The sequence below is a fragment of the Neopelma chrysocephalum genome, unplaced genomic scaffold (genome assembly GCF_003984885.1).
Source record: "Neopelma chrysocephalum unplaced genomic scaffold, ASM398488v2 Primary Assembly neopelma1_96687, whole genome shotgun sequence".
Taxonomy (NCBI): domain Eukaryota; kingdom Metazoa; phylum Chordata; class Aves; order Passeriformes; family Pipridae; genus Neopelma; species Neopelma chrysocephalum.
The window spans coordinates 391,086-409,407 of record NW_020925332.1 but is presented as its reverse complement, the minus strand read 5'-3'; the positions used below and the strand labels follow the sequence as shown (position 1 = coordinate 409,407).

Below are 18,322 nucleotides of genomic sequence, written 5' to 3'. Positions count from 1 at the left end.
TTTTGGGGTGGGCTGTTTTGGGGTGGGCTGTTTTGGGGTGGGCTGTTTTTGGGGTGGGCTGTTTTGGGTGGTGTTTTCTGTTGTGGTTTGGGTGCTGGTTTTGGTGGGCGGTTTGTGTGGTGGTTTGTGTGGTGTTTTCGGTGCTGGTTTTGGTGGGATGTCTAACGGGTGGCTGGTTTTGGGTTTCCAGCTGGCGGTGCTGGGGGCCTGCAGCTGCAGCAGCCCCGAGGGGCAGCCGTGCCCCTGTGCCAAGGTGGCAGCTCTCACTCGGAAGCAGCTCCTTCATCTCAAGCGAGAGGTAACGAGGCTTGGCGGGGGGGGACAGGGGTCGGGGTGCTCCAAACCCAGCAAACTCGGGTGTTTTAAAGCCAGAAGGGTTATCACAAATAGTGTAAAGTTTGTTTGTGGTGCTCGTAATGCCCCGGCTTTTGCCGGTAGAAAAATTGTAATTATGTCTGTTTGGCTTTACTAGTAAGAAAAAAACAACAACAAAGATATCTTTTGCATTCTTTTTCCTCCCTCCCATATTTTTTATAAAAGGAAAACACGGCCTAAGTGTACACACTCCGTAAATGTACACGCTGTGGGTGTGTAATGCCACTGACCCTCCTCCTTCCTTCCTAACGTGCATTCCACCCCTCCCTTGGGTTGGCATCAGCACCCACAGCTGTGTCAGGAGGCTGATCTTGATGGAAAGTATATATTTTACCTCAGGCTTAAATCAATAATGTGACTTTCAAGCTCTTAATTTTTTTTTTTAAATTTAGTGAAATTCTGTGAATTCAGAATTTTTATTTTAATTTGTCTTTGATTCTGGAAATGTGGAAACTGTTCTCGTGGTCCTGCTGCAGAAGTTCCAGTTGACTTACTGGTTTTGAAAATAAGGGCTGTCCTGTCCCTTTTGTGCCAAAGTTATTATCCTTGACATAGGTTTCGTTCTCTTTGCTCCTTTTGCTCCTGGCCCAGCTGGCACAGGACGTTGTTGCCCCCCTCAATCTCTTTTGCATGTGCAGAGATGAACAGAGGTAAATACACAGAGATGATTGTCTACATAGATGGCAGGTGGTTTGTGCATACCTATAGAAAGGACTTCATACACATCTCAAAATATGTCAGGAAAACTCTTCAGGAAAACTACTTCCTTGATTATATTTATTTACAAGTTGTCTGCATCTTGATACATACTTTAAATTTGCTTTTGCTTCCAAGTTGCTTAAAGTACTTTAAATTTTCCCTGGATTAAACCTAGACTGAAAACCTGAAGAAGAGTAAGGATGAAGCGTTTCTCGTGGCAGATGCCTTCAGAATTGCCTTTGAGCAGCAGCTGATGCAGAGGAAGGACCAAGCCCTGAGACTTGCAGAAGGGATAAAGATGAAGAAGGAAACTAAATTTGCGACCTGGAGGCGTCTGAGGGGCACTGGTACCTGGGCCAGCCGAGGGTCTGGGGGTTGGAAAAGGAGGGAGCACGTGGCTCGAGCACCTTCTTGGCCTGTGAGATGTGTGGCTGTGGCTCAGCTGCTGGCGGGGGCTTAGGAAGAGTCGAGAAAAAACAAAGCTGTGAATACTCACTGTGATATTAAATAGTGTGTTTTGTAATGGAGGAATTTCTGCCGTGGGTTTCACGTGTGAAATGCGGGGTGTGCCTGTGTGTAAGTGGAATATACAGGTCCTGTAGGACACTGGAGCTCCCAGTCCAGGCCTTTACTGCACCCTTTTTAAAATTACACATGTGTGAACTCCACTATCTGACTGAAAACATGATGGAATAAATAAGCTGTTACACAGGATGACAATAATATCTGGCTGCTAAAGATGCTTGTTTTAACAACAGCAGAGAAAAGCCAGGTGGAAGGGGGTGGGACTAGATGAACTTTAAGGTTTCTGTGGGTTTTTTTGTTTGGGTTTTTTTTTGTTGTTGTTGGTGGTGGTTTGTTTTGTTATTGTTTTTTTTGTTTTTTAAAATCAATTCAGCTTTTTATTTTGCTTTTGATTATTATTCTTACACTTAATATTTTACAGAGTTACAAAGCCCTCTGTGAAAGAGGAAGAATTCGAATCTCTAAAATAGGACGAATTCTACTAATCCTTTTATTCTTTAAAAAAAGGAATAAAGAGAAGTATCTCAGTTCTTATGTCCTGGTCAAAACCATTGCAGAATTTAGGAATGGGACATCAGGATATATCTGTGTTGGTAATTGACCTGGAGCTGCCAGGATTAGAAGTGTGGTTGGTCTCCCAGATTCCTTTAGCACCCTTGGGATGTGGTACTACAGGAGCAAACACCCTGACTGCCCCTACAGCAACATCATCGCTTTCAAGCTCTGCAGCCTGGTGCATACGACCCATAATTTTAATGTGTTTTAATATTTTTAGAAATCTTGCAAATGGCCTGTGTCAGAGAATCTTTGTTTTTTTTTCAGGCTACTTGCTGTTTAAAAACTAATTACCATGAATTCCACAGTTCATGTGGTTTTGTTTTCCCTTAGAGCGTCTCAAGTTGCAAGCCAACAAGAACAACCTGGGTCAGAAGCTGTCCAGCCTGCTCTCCTCGGGCGGGGACTGCAGGAGGGTCGAGGAGCTGGACAACCCCAACGAGATCCTGAAGATGCTGATAGATTTGGTCAGTATTTTGTTCACCGTGGCCCCGGGGGGAGCACACGCACAGCTTACTGTGCTGGTTTAAAAGTTAACCAGCAGGGGAAATGAACTCAACTCAAAAGAGAGATTATAAGTCAGAATAACAATTTATTAAAATAATGCAATAAGTACAGTTATACAGACAGACAATTGGTTTTAACCCACAAAACCCAACATGTATAACCCGACACCCTGGGGTATGAACAAAAGTGGTGTTCCTTGGCCCCCCCCCGAGTCCAAAGTAAAGGGAGAGGGGAAAAACCTGCTGGTGGGAGAGCTGTTGCAGTCTGGTCAAAAGTGGTGATTGCAGTCCAGTTGAGGGGGGTGGTCTCAGTCTGGTTGAGAGCGGTGGTCTGCAGTCTTCCTCTGGATCCCGCGAGTGGTGCCAAGGTTCTGAAACTCCCAGTTTATATATTCCCACTTCAGGCGGGAGTGCTCAGTCCCTGCCTCAGAGGGGGGAATTCCATAAAAGGGTATGAGGACAAGAACATCTTCCTACCTCGCAGGCCTCTACTGACAACAGTTTTTGGGAAATGGCATGGAGGCTATAGAATACACAGTTTTGGGTTACACCCATCCAGTGATGAATTGGTCCCAGTCGTTCTAACCAGGACACTTACGAACAGCACCTGTTCTGGTTCTGAGCTGACCAGCGTCTTTCTCTCCCTTCTGTGTTAAACACCCCCAGGTGAACGACAAGGAGGAGGCCCTGGCCCACCAGAGGAAGGTCAGCTACATGCTGGCCCGTGCCCTGGAGGCGAAGGAGGGTGTTTTGGGATGGGGTGAAGGGAACCATGGCCACATCCCCCCTCCCCGAAACGGCGTCCCCTCGGCTCCCAGCACGGACACTCACGGACACCCCGCAAAACCCCTGAGAAAGTCGCTGTCCTGGCCCTCGGGCAGGGCAGGGGGGCCCCTCTGCGGCCTCACGCGGGACCCGCTGGGTTTGTAAAAAAGAAACACTTTGTGGAAGCGCCAGAAGCCGCCCCGTGATTGCGTCAGTGTGAGAGTGTGAGGCCGTGAGGGCCCGGAGACCACCGTGAGGGCCCGGAGACCACCGGGAGGGCCCGGAGTTCACCGTGAGGGCCCGGGGACCACCGTGAGGGCCCGGGGACCACCGTGAGGGCCCGGGGACCACCGTGAGGGCCCGGAGACGGCTGGGAGGGCCCGGAGACGGCTGGGAGGGCCCAGAGACCATCACGGTGCTGAGAGGGGCAGGGTGGGTCAATTTAACGGTGATTGAAAACTGGATGGAGTGTTTGTGGGCTGCCCGAGCCCTTCCCTGGCCCCGCATTACCCGGTGACAGTGGGAGAGAGGTGTCACCGTGGGGGGAGAGGGATGTGGTGTCACGAGAACCAGCAGGGCTGACAGAGCAAGAGGGACATTTCTGGGAGCTCTCTAAACTCACAGAGTCGGGTTTAGAGAGGAGACGTTGTTTATTCTGGGGGGGGGGGGAAGGTGGACGCTTCCACAAATCCAGCACACCGACTGTCTAAAGCTACCACTGTTTGTACACTTCAGCAAACAAAGATGTTAATGTCCATTAGCTACAAGTTACATAGCTCTGTTGTTAATTACAGAATCACAGGATCAGTTAGATTGGAAAAGACCTCTAAGATCACTGAGTCCAACCCATGACCCAACACCACCTTGTCAACAGACCACGGCACTGAGTCCACATCCAGCCTCTTCTTAAACACCTCCAGGGGTGGTGACTCCACCATCTCTCTGGGCAGCCCATTCCAATGTCTGATCACTCTCTCTTTATATTTTATATTCCATTGTGTGCTGGTTTAAAAGTTAACCAGCAAGGGAAAATGAACTCAATTCAAAAGAGAGATTTATAAGTCAGAATAACAATTTATTAAAATAATGCAATAAGTACAATTATACAGACAGACAATTGGTTTTAACCCACAAAACCCAAATGTATAACCCAGCACCCTGGGGTATGAACAAAAGTGGTGTACCTTGGCCCACCCCCGAGTCCAAAGCAAAGGGAGAGGGGAAAAACCTGCTGGTGGGAGAGCTGTTGCAGTCTGGTCAAAAGTGGTGATTGCAGTCCAGTTGAGGGGGGTGGTCTCAGTCTGGTTGAAGGCAGTGGTCTGCAATCTTCCTCTGGATCCCATGAGAGGTGGCAAGGTTCTGAAACTCCCAGTTATATACTCTCCAGTTCAGGCGGGAGTGCTCAGTCCCTCCCTCAGAGTAGGGAATTCCATAAAAGGGCATGATAATGCTCAGTCCCTCCTCCATAAAAGGGTATCAGAGCGGGGAATTCCATAGAAGGGTACAGGAACATCTTCCCACCTTGCAGGCCTCTACTGACAGCAGTTTTTGGGAAATGGCATGGAGGCTATAGAATACACAGTTTTGGGTTACACCCATCCAGTGATGAATTGGTCCCAGCCGTTCTAACCAGGACACATTGTTTAATGACTCTCTTACTTCTCATGCTAATTGATCCCTCAGTCTTTCTCTTCTTCCTTTTGGTTGGGGGGTTTCTGCGGTCAGTGCTCATGATCTGCCCCTGTTGGAATCACCCTGTATCCAGTGGGAGCTGATTCAGCCCAGGTCCTGAGATGCCTTTACTAGTTCCTCCCTCATCTTGGAAGTTCTGCCAGATGACCGCGTGGGCCATAAATTCTGCATTCCCTGTGCTCACTGCCAGTGGAAATCCTTCCTCCCAAGGTTTGATACCCTCCCCCAGGGCTGAGATCATTGAGACACATCCAACCCTAAACCTTAACAGGGCCAACAAGTTTCATGGCCTCTTTTGCTTCCTGGGCTTGAAAGTTAAAAAGATCAACCACAGAACATCCTTTCTTAGGAAAACTTTGACACAGCCCATGTTTTGCAGCAATCAGGCAGAATCTGGCCCATCACCCCCATCTCGTTCCCAGTAACCCTGCAGGCAAACTGTTAATAGTTTCTGGCTCTGTGACGTCACATCCACGTCACCGCGGGGTGAGGGTGTGCGTGTGACGTCAGGAGAACCGTCGGGGGGGCTGGCGGAGCGGGAGTGACGTCACTGCGCGGAGGAGCTGTGACGTCACGGGCCGTGGGCGGGGGCAAGAGCGCGAGCCGGCCCCGCCCCCCGCGCTGTCAGTCACACACCCGGCCCCGCCCCCCTGGCGTCAATCACCCCGCGCTGTCAGTGGCCCCGCCCCCGAGCTGTCAGTGGCTCCGCCCCCCGCGCTGTCAGTCACACCCCCGGCCCCGCCCCCGCCCCGTCGTGGCCCCGCCCTCAGGCCCCGCTCATTCCCGAGTGTGGGAAGTCCGAACGCGTGGGAAAAAGCTGAGACGAAGAACTGTGCTGGTTTTTTAAAGAAATAGTTCCGAATGCAATCACCTTGATTTTGAAACTAAATTACCTGTTATGGTTTTCTCAGTCCACTTTGAGATCTTGGTTCCCAGATTCATTGCTGAAGGGCAGTTAAGAAAGGGGGATGTGATTCTGTCACACTTTCGTGCTAAGTTACTTTACATTCAGTGTCAGTAGGTGCCTTCTCAGCCAGGTGTGTGTGCTACTGATACACTGCCATGGTGCTTACCAACCTAAAGGAGACAGTGTTACACAAATCTTTCTGTCAGACTCTTCAGCTTATGTCCTCACCACCTCAGCATAATGTTTCTTGTGGGTTCTGAATCAAATTACGTAGGGAGCTAAGGTCATACAACTGCATATGTGAGCCCTTTATCATATTTATTTTTGGTATTGTCTGGAAAAAGTGCACAGACTGCAGCAAAGGATTTCAGTGTGTTCCTGTAGCTTCTTCTGGATGTGACAGACATCCCTAAGGCAGCTGGTGCCCCTGATGTGCTGCCAGCAGAGCTGAGGGGCCAGCAGAGCTGAGGGGCCAGCAGCCGTGTCTTGGGTACCCTCTGCACTCGGGTGGCCCCAGAGGCTCACAGCTGGCTCTGAAAACTGGACTTTGTCAGTTTTCTACATTTTCTTGTTTAGAAAAGGGAGCATACGTACTGCAGGGTCAAGACAACTCCAGGTAATAAGTGAAACTTATTTTGTCACCGAGCAACACACATAGTTCAGGAATGCAGCTGTATTTCTTTCTGACATACATGGGGCTGGAGGAGTTACAGCACCACAGGCCATTCCCTGCAGCCATTCTCCTCCAGTGATGTGTCAGAAGCTTTTCAGCCCATCTGTCAGATTACAAAATATTCTCTAGACCCTCATTTGCTTATATTTAGTTCTACCCTGTAGCATTTCTTGTGTTCCTAAACCTTTTCTTTCAGTTTGCTAGTGGCAAACCATTTCATATTATTAAATCATAGGCCTGCAGCAAAGTGTTACATTATGCATATGTTTACTTACATTCTTTGTTTACATTACATTTGGAGATGAGAGAGTGAATAGAAGTTTTCAATGATGATTCACTCCACCCAACTTCCCTCTGGTGCACCAGCTGTAAGGGTTCACAATGAGATCTCTCCACTGACCATGATGAAACCCAGCCTCCAGGACAACAAGTAATTTTCTTGTGTTGGTTGAGAAACGTTTCCTGAAAGCAAGACGTTTCAGTTTCTTTATCCAATATTTCAATGACTGTACTAAGGTTTGATGAAGACAAACTGGTATCAAAGCATGAGGCTGAATTAAGACAACCATTGGTGTTCCTGCAGAGGGGGGGATTTTTCTTCACTGGAGGATAAGAATCACTGTGGCTGAAGTAATAGACTGGTTAAAAGAAATGATCCTTTTAGGAAAACACAAGTTAAATTAGATCACAACACTCTTGCTGCAATAGGAAAGCCACAGAAAAACATCAATATTTGGCAGTTATATCAATAACTAATTTTTGGAAGTTATGAGCTGGAAGTTATTTGATCCTAAGATCAGGAGTCCATTTTTATCTCTGTATTTTCTTCTAAAAAGGTAACTTTATGTGAGAGATATCTTTGGAAACCCAAGAGTGCAAATGCTATATGTGTTCAGCTAAGATAAAACACAGAATCTGAGGTTTATTTTATCCTCTTTGGTATCTTTAACATTCCTGTGTATTACTTTAAAATGTGCAGTCAGGCAAGGTATAATTTTTTTCCCTACTTCTCATGGAACTTCAAGGATATCTCCCCACAGCCAATTGCTTTACAGCCTTCAACATACGGTATACTTAACACATAGATTTAAATTATTTCAGGAACCACTTGCAGATAAGTCTCCCTTTATGTACTGACAAAGTGGGAGTGACTCCAGCCTTCAGCTGCAGAAAAGAGTTTGTCACCATCCCCCTGGCCCCTGCCTTTGAGGTATTTGTACACGTTGCTGAGATTTCCTCTCAGTCTTCTCCTCTCCAGACTAAACAGGCCCAGGTCCTGCAGTCTCTCCTCATCAGAGACACGCTGCAGACTCCAAACCATCTTTATTGCCCTGCCCTGGACCCTCTCCAGTAGCTCCTTGTCTTTCTTGTGCTGAGGAGCCCAGAACTGGACACAGCGCTCCAGATGTGGCCACGCAGAAGGGCAGGATCACCCCCCTCCACCCGTAGATAACCCGCTGACTTACTGCCCATGCAGCCCAGGGACACCACCGGCCCTCCCGGCCGCCGGGCCACGCTGCGGGCTCGGTCCCTCACGGCCTGTCCTCCGCCGGATCAGCCCGTGGATGGCGAGAACCGCCTGTCCCTGCTCACCCGGGCAGGAGCGGGGCCGGGGAAGGAAGGAGGGGAGCCGAGGAAGGAAGGAGCGGGAACGGGAAAGGAGCGGGCGCGTCCGGGCCGAGGCGGCCGCGGTGCCCGGGGCTGTACCGGGGCAGTGCAGGGGCGATGCCGGGGCGGTCCTGGGGCGGTGCCGGGGCTGTACCGGGGCGGTCCTGGGGCGGTGCCGGGGCTGTACCGGGGCGGTTCTGGGGCTGTACCGGGGCGGTACCAGGGCTGTGCCGGGGCTGTACCGGGGCTGTCTCCGGGGCTGTGCCGGGGCTGTCCCCGGGCGGTACCAGGGCGGTGCCGGGGCTGTGCCGGGGCTGTACCGGGGCGGTCCTGGGGCTGTACCGGGGCGGTCCTGGGGCGGTGCCGGGGCGGGGCGGTTTGATCTCATCCGAGGGCGCCGCGCGGGCCCGGGCGGAGCGCAGGTAACGCGGTACCGGCACCGGCTCCGGCACCGGCTCCGGGTGTCCCCGGGCGGGCAGCGGCCCCCGCCCCGCTCCGAGCGTTCCCTCCTTGCCCTCGCCCCCTCCCCGGCTCCACATCCCTGCCCGGGCCGGGGGGGGCCGAGAGGGGATCCCCGTCCCGCTGGGCTGGGGAGCCGCTCCGGGAGGGGACGAGCTGCCGTCCCTGCCTTTGCTCATGGACCGAAGGGATGCAGCGCTGGGCTCGGGATGCAGCGCTGGGCTCGGGATGCAGCGCGGGGCTCGGGATGCAGCGCGGGGCTCGGGATGCAGCGCTGGGCTCGGGATGCAGCGCAGGGGGATGGATGTGCAGCCAGCGGTACCCGCCGCCTTTGGTCGCACAGCCTGAATCAATGCCCGTCCTCTGGGCCTCTGGTTTCCTTCCTCCACCCACTCAAAGCTGGTTATTGAGCTGTTCCACCCACTGGCCTTTTTAACACTAGAAACACGTAGGTGAAACTCGTATTTTAATAAACGGTGGCGTGTAATTCATCTCAGGATTTCGGCCTAGTTGTGTGTTAGTTCCTTTGCTCGGTTTAATGCTTAGTTTTGCAGAGGTCAGACTGAGTGTCTGAGGTGGCTTGCCATTGTCAGCATTGGGAAGAGAAGAGTCTTTTTCTCATTTCAGCCTTAAGAAAGTAGTTCTTTGACATGGTAGGTGGTATTCGTATACCAACTGCTGCATTGAGTTAAAAACAGCCCTATTTCAGCACGGATTTTATTTGGATGCTTCCTATATACCAGTATCATCTGACAGGCTTGCTCCATCTCCTGAAGGTCAGTCGCACGTGCCCCTTCCTTGTGTATTTTGAGTGGAAATAATTCTGCTCCTCTTTAATGCTGTTCAGCATCTCCACAGAACCCGTGAAGTTGGAGGGGACTGCTACAGACCCCAGTGCTGCAGCTCAAGCAGGGTTAGGTACACCAGATTATCACACCCACCTTGAAATAATTCCGTAAAATAAAAAATGGAAAATTCCATCCTTACGTAAGTGTTTGGGATCTTTTTTTACAAACACAGTAATGTAGATTTGTGGGCTGGGACTTTTAAAACAAGTATTTGGTCTCTGTTTCATTATTTTAGGTATTCGGTCACTAGTGTAATACAAATAATTGCCAGTGGAGTAAAGAGAAGTTAAGGGGAATATCAGGGTGCTCTTCTTAGCTTCTTTACCAATAGTAAGATATGCTTCTCTTTCAGTCTTTTGTTGTTTTTCTTAAGGAATTAGTATTTGGGGGGCGGATGGAGACTTTGATTTTTTGGTGTTTCCCCTCTTATTTCAGCTGAAAGAAGGAGTTTTCTATCTTGACTTGTAATTTCAGCTCATCAGAATTAACTTCCTGCTGTAACTTGTAGTTGGCAAAGGTCTTCCATTATGCTCATTATTTCTATAGTTTTCATACTTAAAAGAAGATATCTGGAATGGCACCAATTATTATATCCAGGGACATTAGTAATTGAATTAATTTCCACATCCAAGCTCATTACAAAATGTGGTGGTTTTCTTGTGACGCAGAGTGAGGTCTGCAAGCTCTCTTCTCTGGATTGTTTTATGGTAGTTTAACAGTAGCAAATGCTTCTGTTAGCTTGTTTAAACCTTACTTTCATCTACAGAAGAACTCATTCTTGCCTTAAAAATGCTGAAGATGTCTTAGCTATTTGTGTTATGTGTCAGGGGAAAAAAAAGTTTGTAATTACCAAAAATAATGGATACCTATTGCTTGATATTTAAAAAGTAAAATTATTGTTGATGCTGATGTTCAAAACTGACTTCTTGGTACGATCCTAATGTCCTACATTGTGTGAAAAATTTAAAATCTTGAATTTGGGAGAAGCTGCCATGAAATCAGTTTAAAGGGAATTAGTTATAAACTGCTTATAATTATGAAAGCAAAGGTTTATCCAAAAAGCTCTTTTATTTTTTTTATTTTTAAATTTCTTTAAATGCTAAGTAGAGAGCATTATGGGTTATAATTCTAACACCTGCATGTTGAAAGGAATTGAATTAGCTTTTATGTACAGATGAAGCAAATGCTGAGCTGAAGGTGAAGGGAGGCCAAACAGGGCTTTGTTTTGCTGATGTAAAAACCTGTTGTTTAAATGTGTATCATCTGGATATTGGCCAGTCTCTGCAACTCTGATTTTCCACGATGAAAAATAGTGGAAATGGTTTTTAAGGCATTAACCAGTTAATGCATTCAAATTATTTGGAATTACTTTCAAGTGGTTCCCAGTTTAAGAGAATTTTCTGGGGCTTGGCAGATGTCAAATACAGAGTTGTAACTGCTTGGTTTGGTTGGAGATCAGCTCTCTTGATCTCCTCTCATTACAGCCCTCTCATTTCTGTTTTCTAAGATTTTGGAAATGGATGAAAAGAAACAGCTCTGAAATAAGAGGTGTTTTGTGTCTGTGTTGTATTTGGCACACGTTTGCATGACAAGATGTGGGACTGTCTTGACTGCTGCATTTTGCACGTGCCTTTCACATTCGTGTGTGGGGGGGTTGTGGGTTTCTTTTTGTGGTTTTTGTTTGTTTGTTTGTTTGTTTTGGTTTTTGTTTGGTTTGGTTTGTGTTTTTGTGTTTGTTTGTTTGTTTTAAGTTTATAAGCCTTTCATTTACTTCCATTTAGCACTGCCTCTGCTGAACCTTCCAACAAGTTCAGCTGGCTTTCTGATTTTCTCATCTGGATTATTACTGTTGGGGTGAAGTTAAACTGGAGTAATTAGCTGTTAGCAATTGAAAGTATCAGCTTCCTAGAATAATGGAATTTCAGTATCAAGTGTCATAATTGATGATTCTAGTTTTTAATGGACTATTTGCAAGTTTAATTAGACTGCTTTGTGTAACAGTTATTCTCCACTTTCTTGTTCACCATGCTGGGTAGTTCAGGTGCCCCTCAGTTTTTTTGCTCCACCTTCCCCAGTAGGGTGGAATTATGTTTCCAGGTTCTTCCCTTCCCCTTTCTCTTTATTACATTTTCCTTTTAAGTGTAGCAGTCGAGACTATGAGTTACTGTGTTACAAAGACACTTTTTTTTTGCTATAGGTATTTTTAGAAAGTTTAATCTTGTCTACTTTGCAACCACATTTTATTTTGCCTGGAAGCTTTTTTCTTGTGTTTGCTTTCAGTGACCTATGGTTCTAATTCAGGTTGCTGCTTTTTGTATTGAGTGGAAAAACAATGTTATACAAATATCATTCCAGGAAGGACAATTTCTCCCTTGTTTCCCATTCTTTGTGCCTTTTATGCAACTCTGTTATGTGCAGGTGATCAAGAGTGACTCTATTCATGTTGGCTCCCATCTGCTGCTGTGGTTGTTTTGTGAACATCTGTCTTCTAAAATATTAAAACATGTAACCAAATAATTAGCTTGCCTTATAATTTTATGACTTACAAAGTACATTTGATAAGGAAAGAGTCTATTTTTAAAGTATACTAGTTATTTGTTACACCTCTGTGTTGAAGAAGTATCACACAAAACAGGGTTTGTAAAATGATCATCAGAAGTTTGTAGTAGAATTACAATTCCTGATTATTTTTTTTATGCTTAGAGTCCAGTTAGTGAACCACCTTTTCTAAAGTTGAAATGCATTACTGTCACAAAAATGAAAACTAGATACTCATATTATGGGCATAACATAGCAAAGAATCCTGCATAAGACAATGCTGAATAAGAGAAATATCTAAAAAAAAAAGATGTTAGAAATAATGTATCTTGTCTGTGGTGACAGTACCTTGATAAATGCATAAGAGAGTGAAGAACTTGTCACATCAAATCCAAGGAATATTGCTGGGAATAGCATATTTATGAAGCAGTAGTAAAAGATGCACTGTTTGCATATACAAAGCTTGAATACAGGCAGAGAACTTTCAAGGTGTGCACCAAGGGTGTGGTTTTAGGAGTTGATGTAGTGTGTTTCCTGTGTTATATGAACACCATGACTACAATTCATTCTCTCAACCTGCTAAGGAAGAAGGAAAGGAAATACAGAATGAATACATGTGCAGTTTTAAGGCTGTATTAGTAGTTAGGCCACAATATAAACAAATGATACAAGCATGCTTTGACATTTATACGTCAGAATTAGTGCATTTCAGAAATGGTTTTGAAATGATTTTTTGTTTGTTTTTTTTTTCAGAATGTGAGAAGTGGAGAAACTACAATTAATTTCAATACTCTAATATTATTCAAAATTATTTTTGACACTGGGAAGCTGAATATTCTTCTCTTTCTGGAGTCATCATATGTAAGAATTGTCTAAGGCTTTGTAAAACTGTTGCCCAACAGACTGGAACATGGATCCACAGCTGGACCCCATGAAGGATGACTTGCCCTTAATGGCAAACACCAGCTACATGCTTGTAAAGCACTACGTGTTGGACTTGGATGTGGATTTTAAAAGTAAAGTTATTGAAGGCAGCATAGTTTTATTCTTTGAGACTGGGAGCCAGCACAGGAAAACCAGCAGCACTGGCAGGGAATGCTGCCAGTCAGAGTGTGATCAATCCCATAAAATGAGGGCATCTGGGCCCTGCCACGTTCCTGTGACAAATGTGAGTGCCTGTTCATCTGAAATGGAATGTAATGGTTCTGCTGTCAGTGGTAAAGGTGAAGAAGATGCTTCTGATGGAAATGGTAACCATAGCAACAGTGAACAGGCTTCTGGGATTTCCAGTTCAGAGGACTGCTGTGACAGGGAGAATCACGGGAACGAGGATTTTGTGCTGGTGTTGGACTGCTGTGATTTATCTGTGCTAAAGGTTGAAGAGGTAGATGTTGCTGCTGTGCCAGGCATTGAAAAATTTACCAGGTCTGCCAAGCTGACCGATGTTTCAGAGGAGCTGGGGAACCTCAGGAATCAGATTGTGCAGGAACTTGTGGCTTTACCTGCACAGCGCTGGAAGGAGCAGCTGTGCTGTTTTGCTGACTGCAGCCGGGCACCTGGCTGTGGAGAGCTGCCCTTTGCTACTGGCCCTTGGAGCCTGGAGATCAGGAAACCGGGAGTTGGGACTCCAGCAGACTTCCCTCACGCTGTGAGAATATGGTACAAAACCAACCCGGGCGGAAGATCCGTGGCGTGGACCACAGACCAGAGTGGCAGGTATGGAACTGTGGTTTGCTGAGAGCTTTGTGTGCAATCATTTTAAATAGCTGCAAGAATGTAGTAGAATGGTGTAATTGCTGAGCAGCTGTGAAGATCATGAGCACACTCTTCCAGAGTTTTCATTTCAGCCTTGGTTTGCATCCTTTTGCTGTCCTCCAGGAGAACAGACAAACTCTCTGCTCATGAAGCTCCCATGGACTCGAAGACCCCAGGCCTGTCCAAGTGATTGTGTCTTTTCATTCTGAGCAGGAGTAAATAATTTGTGTGTGTGTCAGTAAGTGTGTGCAGGGAATAGGGAATTATCATTTAGGGGAAGAAAAGGTGTGAATGACAGGTTATTTGCACTGTAATACTCGGTGCTCTTTTTCCTCCCTGGCTTACACAGCTGATTGTACAGCAGGAAGATCAATACATGTAACATTTAACACTTGCTTCACAGCTAGTCCTTTATCAATATTGCAGTCAGCTTAGAAATGCAGTCCTTTGCTGTTTACTCTCATAATGAACTTCTGAAATTTCCTTCATCTTTTGTGTTAAGTACGTTGATGATATAGCAAATGAACTGCAAACTGAAACGAGGAAGAATTGGCATTATATCTAGTGGTTGTGAAAATGTGTGGTACTGTACAGAAATCTTTAATGTAAGCTCTTTATAGGAGGGAATAGCAAATAGTTTCAAGCTGATTTATTTTCAGGCTTGTGTAGGGTATTCCAAAAAGTAATGTCTGTCAGAAAATCAATTTTCACACCAGACCTTCTTGCTACATTTTTAAAAGAAAGTCTCATGTGATGAGCCCATAAATATAGTGATAAAGGTCATTGTACAAAATGCTGCCAATATTTTCTGCCCTTTCTAAAATTAAAGCCCATTTATAATGTATAAAGTATTTTCACAGTATATTTGCAGGGGAGAATTTCTTAAATTGTTCTAAATTATGCACGTGGTGCTTTTTTAGGCAGATGTCAAATCCTTTGCCAGAGGAGTCTATACTGTTGTTCCAACCCTGAAGAAAAGTAAATAACAAAGTACAAACATTGTGTTGACTGCTCCAATGTTTCCTCTAATTTAACACCAGTACAATGTTTTGAAATTCAGCCTATGCACAACTTTATCAAGAATTCAATTTTATTTGTTTTAAACAATGATGTATTATAATACACATACAAAAAAAATCAGTTGAAACAAAGCTTTTTGGGGATGAGCTTAGGCAAGTTAAGTGTATACAAACGTTATCACAGCAGGGCACACTTCTGTTTTTAGCAGAGGAATTGAACATGTGGATATTTACATTTGAGTAATTACTAAAGCAGTATGAAGTTTATTGGATTACTCATGTCATATGCAGTGATTCCTAAAGAACAACAAATGGTATCATGAATACAACGGAGAATTAAAACAAAAATAATAATAATAATAATTTAAAAAGTGTAGGCAGGCCTTGAGTACGAAATGAACAGATTTGATTTTCCTGAAAATGTGAATGGCATCAAACGAATATTTCTAAAAAATTTGAATTAGGTCCTCTGAGTTAGTTGTCCTAACTAAGAGGAAGGCCATGAAAAAACACATGGGTAATTATTGACTGGTGTTTTTTCCAACAGAAAAATGAAAACAAGAATACCTGGCAGGTGTGTAAATTGATAAGGCAGAATAAAAAATTGGTGTGATTCAGATGCCAGGAAATCCTGCTTGCTTTGTGGAAATGACAGTGTAATGTAGGGTAAGAAACAGCAGTGGTTTTAGGGGGAGTGTCCTTGTAGTTGCAGGAGTTGCCACCTTGCATCCTTAAATGGAGACAACTCTTCAAGAAGCGGGAAATGTGTTTTTTCAAATACAGGAAAGGGGTAGAGTGGCTGAGTTGGGTGTTTTCCTTGAGGAAGCCTCAAACAGTCACTGACCAGAGCAGTTTGATGTGGCTGAGCCCTGGGACGTGTTCCAGGGGTTTGGTGGCAGGATCTCAGGGCCTGCAGGTTCCTGTTTGGAGAACAGAACATCAGCTGAATGTTCATCATTAGCTTTAAGGCAGCAGCTTGGTTTTTCATTATAATTGACAGGCTTACATGGGAGGCAGAGATCTGCCAAGAACTGGTTTGAACTGGTCTTGTTATGGTATGAAAATATGTGGACTGCTCAGGGGTTAGGATTGCACGACTCAAATTTTCCTTGGAGAGATTCCTGAGCAACAGACAGTCCCAAGTCTGCTCTTGGAGCAAAACCAAACAATACCACAACCAGTTCTTGGTCTCTCCAGTAGCCTGGATGGCTGTTCACTGGGAATTACTGGTCATAAAGTTGTGTGTCATATTACTAGTCATAAAGTTGTCCAGATGAGTGACTGGAGATACGTTTTGCAGGCACTTGTTTTTCCAGTGTAACAAGTAAACAGACAAAGAATCTGAGTTCTCTGCTTATCTTTCTTTTGCTGCATGCAATTTCCTTATCTGTTCCAACCTGTCTTGGCAAAGATTATGGATGGCCTAAATATTACATAAGTAGATGATCTGAGTGTTACAAGACCATTAAAAGTGAAAGACCAGAGTTGGAGAGGGCAGATAATAGGAAAAAAGAAAGGAACTGAGAAGTTTCTTGCTAGCAGGGGTAGAGATAAATCAGGAAAAAAAAAAAGGCAAATATTGTATCAATTGACAAAAGCAGTCTAAATCTAATTATTTGTCATTCTGTACCTAGGTTAGCTGGTAATTTTTCTGCTCAGATCGTAGCCATTGCAAAGTAGTTTTTACCTTAACAACCCATCTCCTATTTGCTAAAGTGTCATGATGATTTTTAAACTCAAGTAATGAAAGATACCGATCAGAACATTTTTATTCTCAAGCATTCACAAAATAATGGATTGTGCTCCCAGAATATTAGCTTTAAATGTCATAGGTTTTAAAAAATTATGTAGTGAAGTGATGCATCCAAGATTTTTTTTCTTTTGCTGGAGAAACCTACTGACTGTGATTCTTTATATAAATCATATTAGAAAAATTAGCTTTTTTTTTTTCCAAGCTAAATGTGTTGTTATGCAAGTAATAGGAATTAAGATAAAAGTGCAAAATGCAACAAAAGAAGTAAACCAAGAATCATTACATCCATCCAGTAGCAACAGCAAGGGAGAAGGAGTTAAATGAAAGGCCTTGTTACCTTCCCAGCTGTGGCTAAGGGGCTAGTGAGGAATTGGCTGGCATAAAACATTGCAGCTGAAATTGGAAAGGGGCAGTAAATCAAGAGGCTGCTGCCTGGGAGAGGGTTAGAGACACTGCAAAAAGAGCAGTACTGCAAGGAAGCTTGCTCTGTGAAAATTGAGAGGGAGGCTGAAGCTGATAGGGAAGAAATTCTTTCTTCTTGTTATGTGCCTCGTGGTTGAAATCCTGAAAGACAGGTGAGCATTACCTTACTCTAAGAATAAGGGTAAAAATGCCAGGATTTATTGAGGCTTGGACTAAGGAAAACTCAAAAACTAGATCTGCTGCTGAGTTTGCATGAGCCTCCAGGTTGTTAATCCAGGAGCTGGGATTAATGATAATGAAAGCACTACTGTAATTACCACAGGGAGGTGTTACAGGTTGAAGCCCTGCAATGGCATCTTCAGAGGATACTCAGAAGCCTTCTTTGGCCTTGTGGGTTCAGCTGAAAGCCAGGTGTGAGGCTGGAAGACTCATGCAAAAGCAGTGGAGGGGAAAGACTAGAGTTAGTCTTCTCTAGTTCGTGTAAAATTGTTGTGGTAATCTTGATTTTCTTGTCTGAAATGACTTAGATTGTAATTTTATTGGTCACATCATGCAGGTTTGAGATCCACAAAGCTGAGGTTTAACCTCTTTTTAAAAGAAAGTTTCATGTGATGAGCCCATAAATATAGTGATAAAGGTCATTGTACAAAATGCTGCCAATATTTTCTGCCCTTTCTAAAATTAAAGCCCATTTATAATGTATAAAGTATTATCACAGTATATTCTCGGGGGAGAATTCCTTAAATTGTTCTAAATTATGCATATGGTGCTTTTTTAGGCAGATAAAAAACACCTCAGTACAACAGTAGTTTTGATTTTTGACGGAGAACTTAATTCAGTCTTTCTTACTGTAAATCCAGCTTCAATGCCTTTTTCTTCTGTCTAGGCCATGTGTTTACACGATGGGATCACCAATAAACAACAGAGCCCTCTTCCCATGCCAGGAGCCACCCGTTGCCTTGTCCACCTGGCAAGCCTCTGTCCGAGCAGCTGCAGGCTTTGTGGTGCTCATGAGTGGGGAGAACTCGGCAGAACCAGCCCAGCTTCCAGAAGGTGAAATATATTCTTTACGGCAAATTATTTTCTGTACTTTTAGAATTAGAAATAAAGCTCAGTAAACGCGTGGTTTTTGAAAGAATGACGTTCCCAACCCCAAAAGCACTTCCCTGTCTCTTTGCAATCTCCGTGTCACTCTGTGGAGAAGTTACCTGCTCAAGGATAA

The 18,322-nt window shown here is 44.8% G+C and overlaps 2 protein-coding genes and 1 long non-coding RNA gene across 8 annotated transcripts in view; 2 read left to right on the top strand and 1 right to left on the bottom strand.

Annotated features, from left to right (window-relative positions):
- Window positions 1–3,619, top strand: part of CCDC125 (coiled-coil domain containing 125) — an 11,202-nt gene extending 7,583 nt beyond the window's left edge. Inside the window, exons 9-12 of the mRNA XM_027709089.1 lie at window positions 191–298; window positions 1,250–1,421; window positions 2,488–2,621; window positions 3,327–3,619. Of these exons, the coding sequence (XP_027564890.1) occupies window positions 191–298; window positions 1,250–1,421; window positions 2,488–2,621; window positions 3,327–3,590 (678 nt within the window). The 3' untranslated portion in view covers window positions 3,591–3,619. The remainder of the gene's footprint in view (window positions 1–190; window positions 299–1,249; window positions 1,422–2,487; window positions 2,622–3,326) is intronic.
- Window positions 3,620–5,068: 1,449 nt separating this feature from the next.
- On the bottom strand, window positions 5,069–8,325 carry LOC113981627. The gene is made up of 4 exons (XR_003538473.1): window positions 8,291–8,325; window positions 6,991–7,159; window positions 6,011–6,194; window positions 5,069–5,544 (listed from the first exon to the last, which is right to left on the bottom strand). It is a non-coding gene; the product is annotated as an uncharacterized LOC113981627 (long non-coding RNA).
- An 807-nt stretch (window positions 8,326–9,132) lies between these two features.
- Window positions 9,133–18,322, top strand: part of AOPEP (aminopeptidase O (putative)) — a 147,326-nt gene continuing 138,136 nt past the window's right edge. For all 6 annotated transcript variants that reach the window (XM_027709104.1, XM_027709102.1, XM_027709106.1 and 3 more), the window contains exons 1-3: window positions 9,133–9,212; window positions 12,904–13,866; window positions 17,987–18,153. In XM_027709104.1, coding sequence (XP_027564905.1) covers window positions 13,061–13,866; window positions 17,987–18,153 — 973 coding nt within the window. In that variant the 5' untranslated portion in view covers window positions 9,133–9,212; window positions 12,904–13,060. The remainder of the gene's footprint in view (window positions 9,213–12,903; window positions 13,867–17,986; window positions 18,154–18,322) is intronic.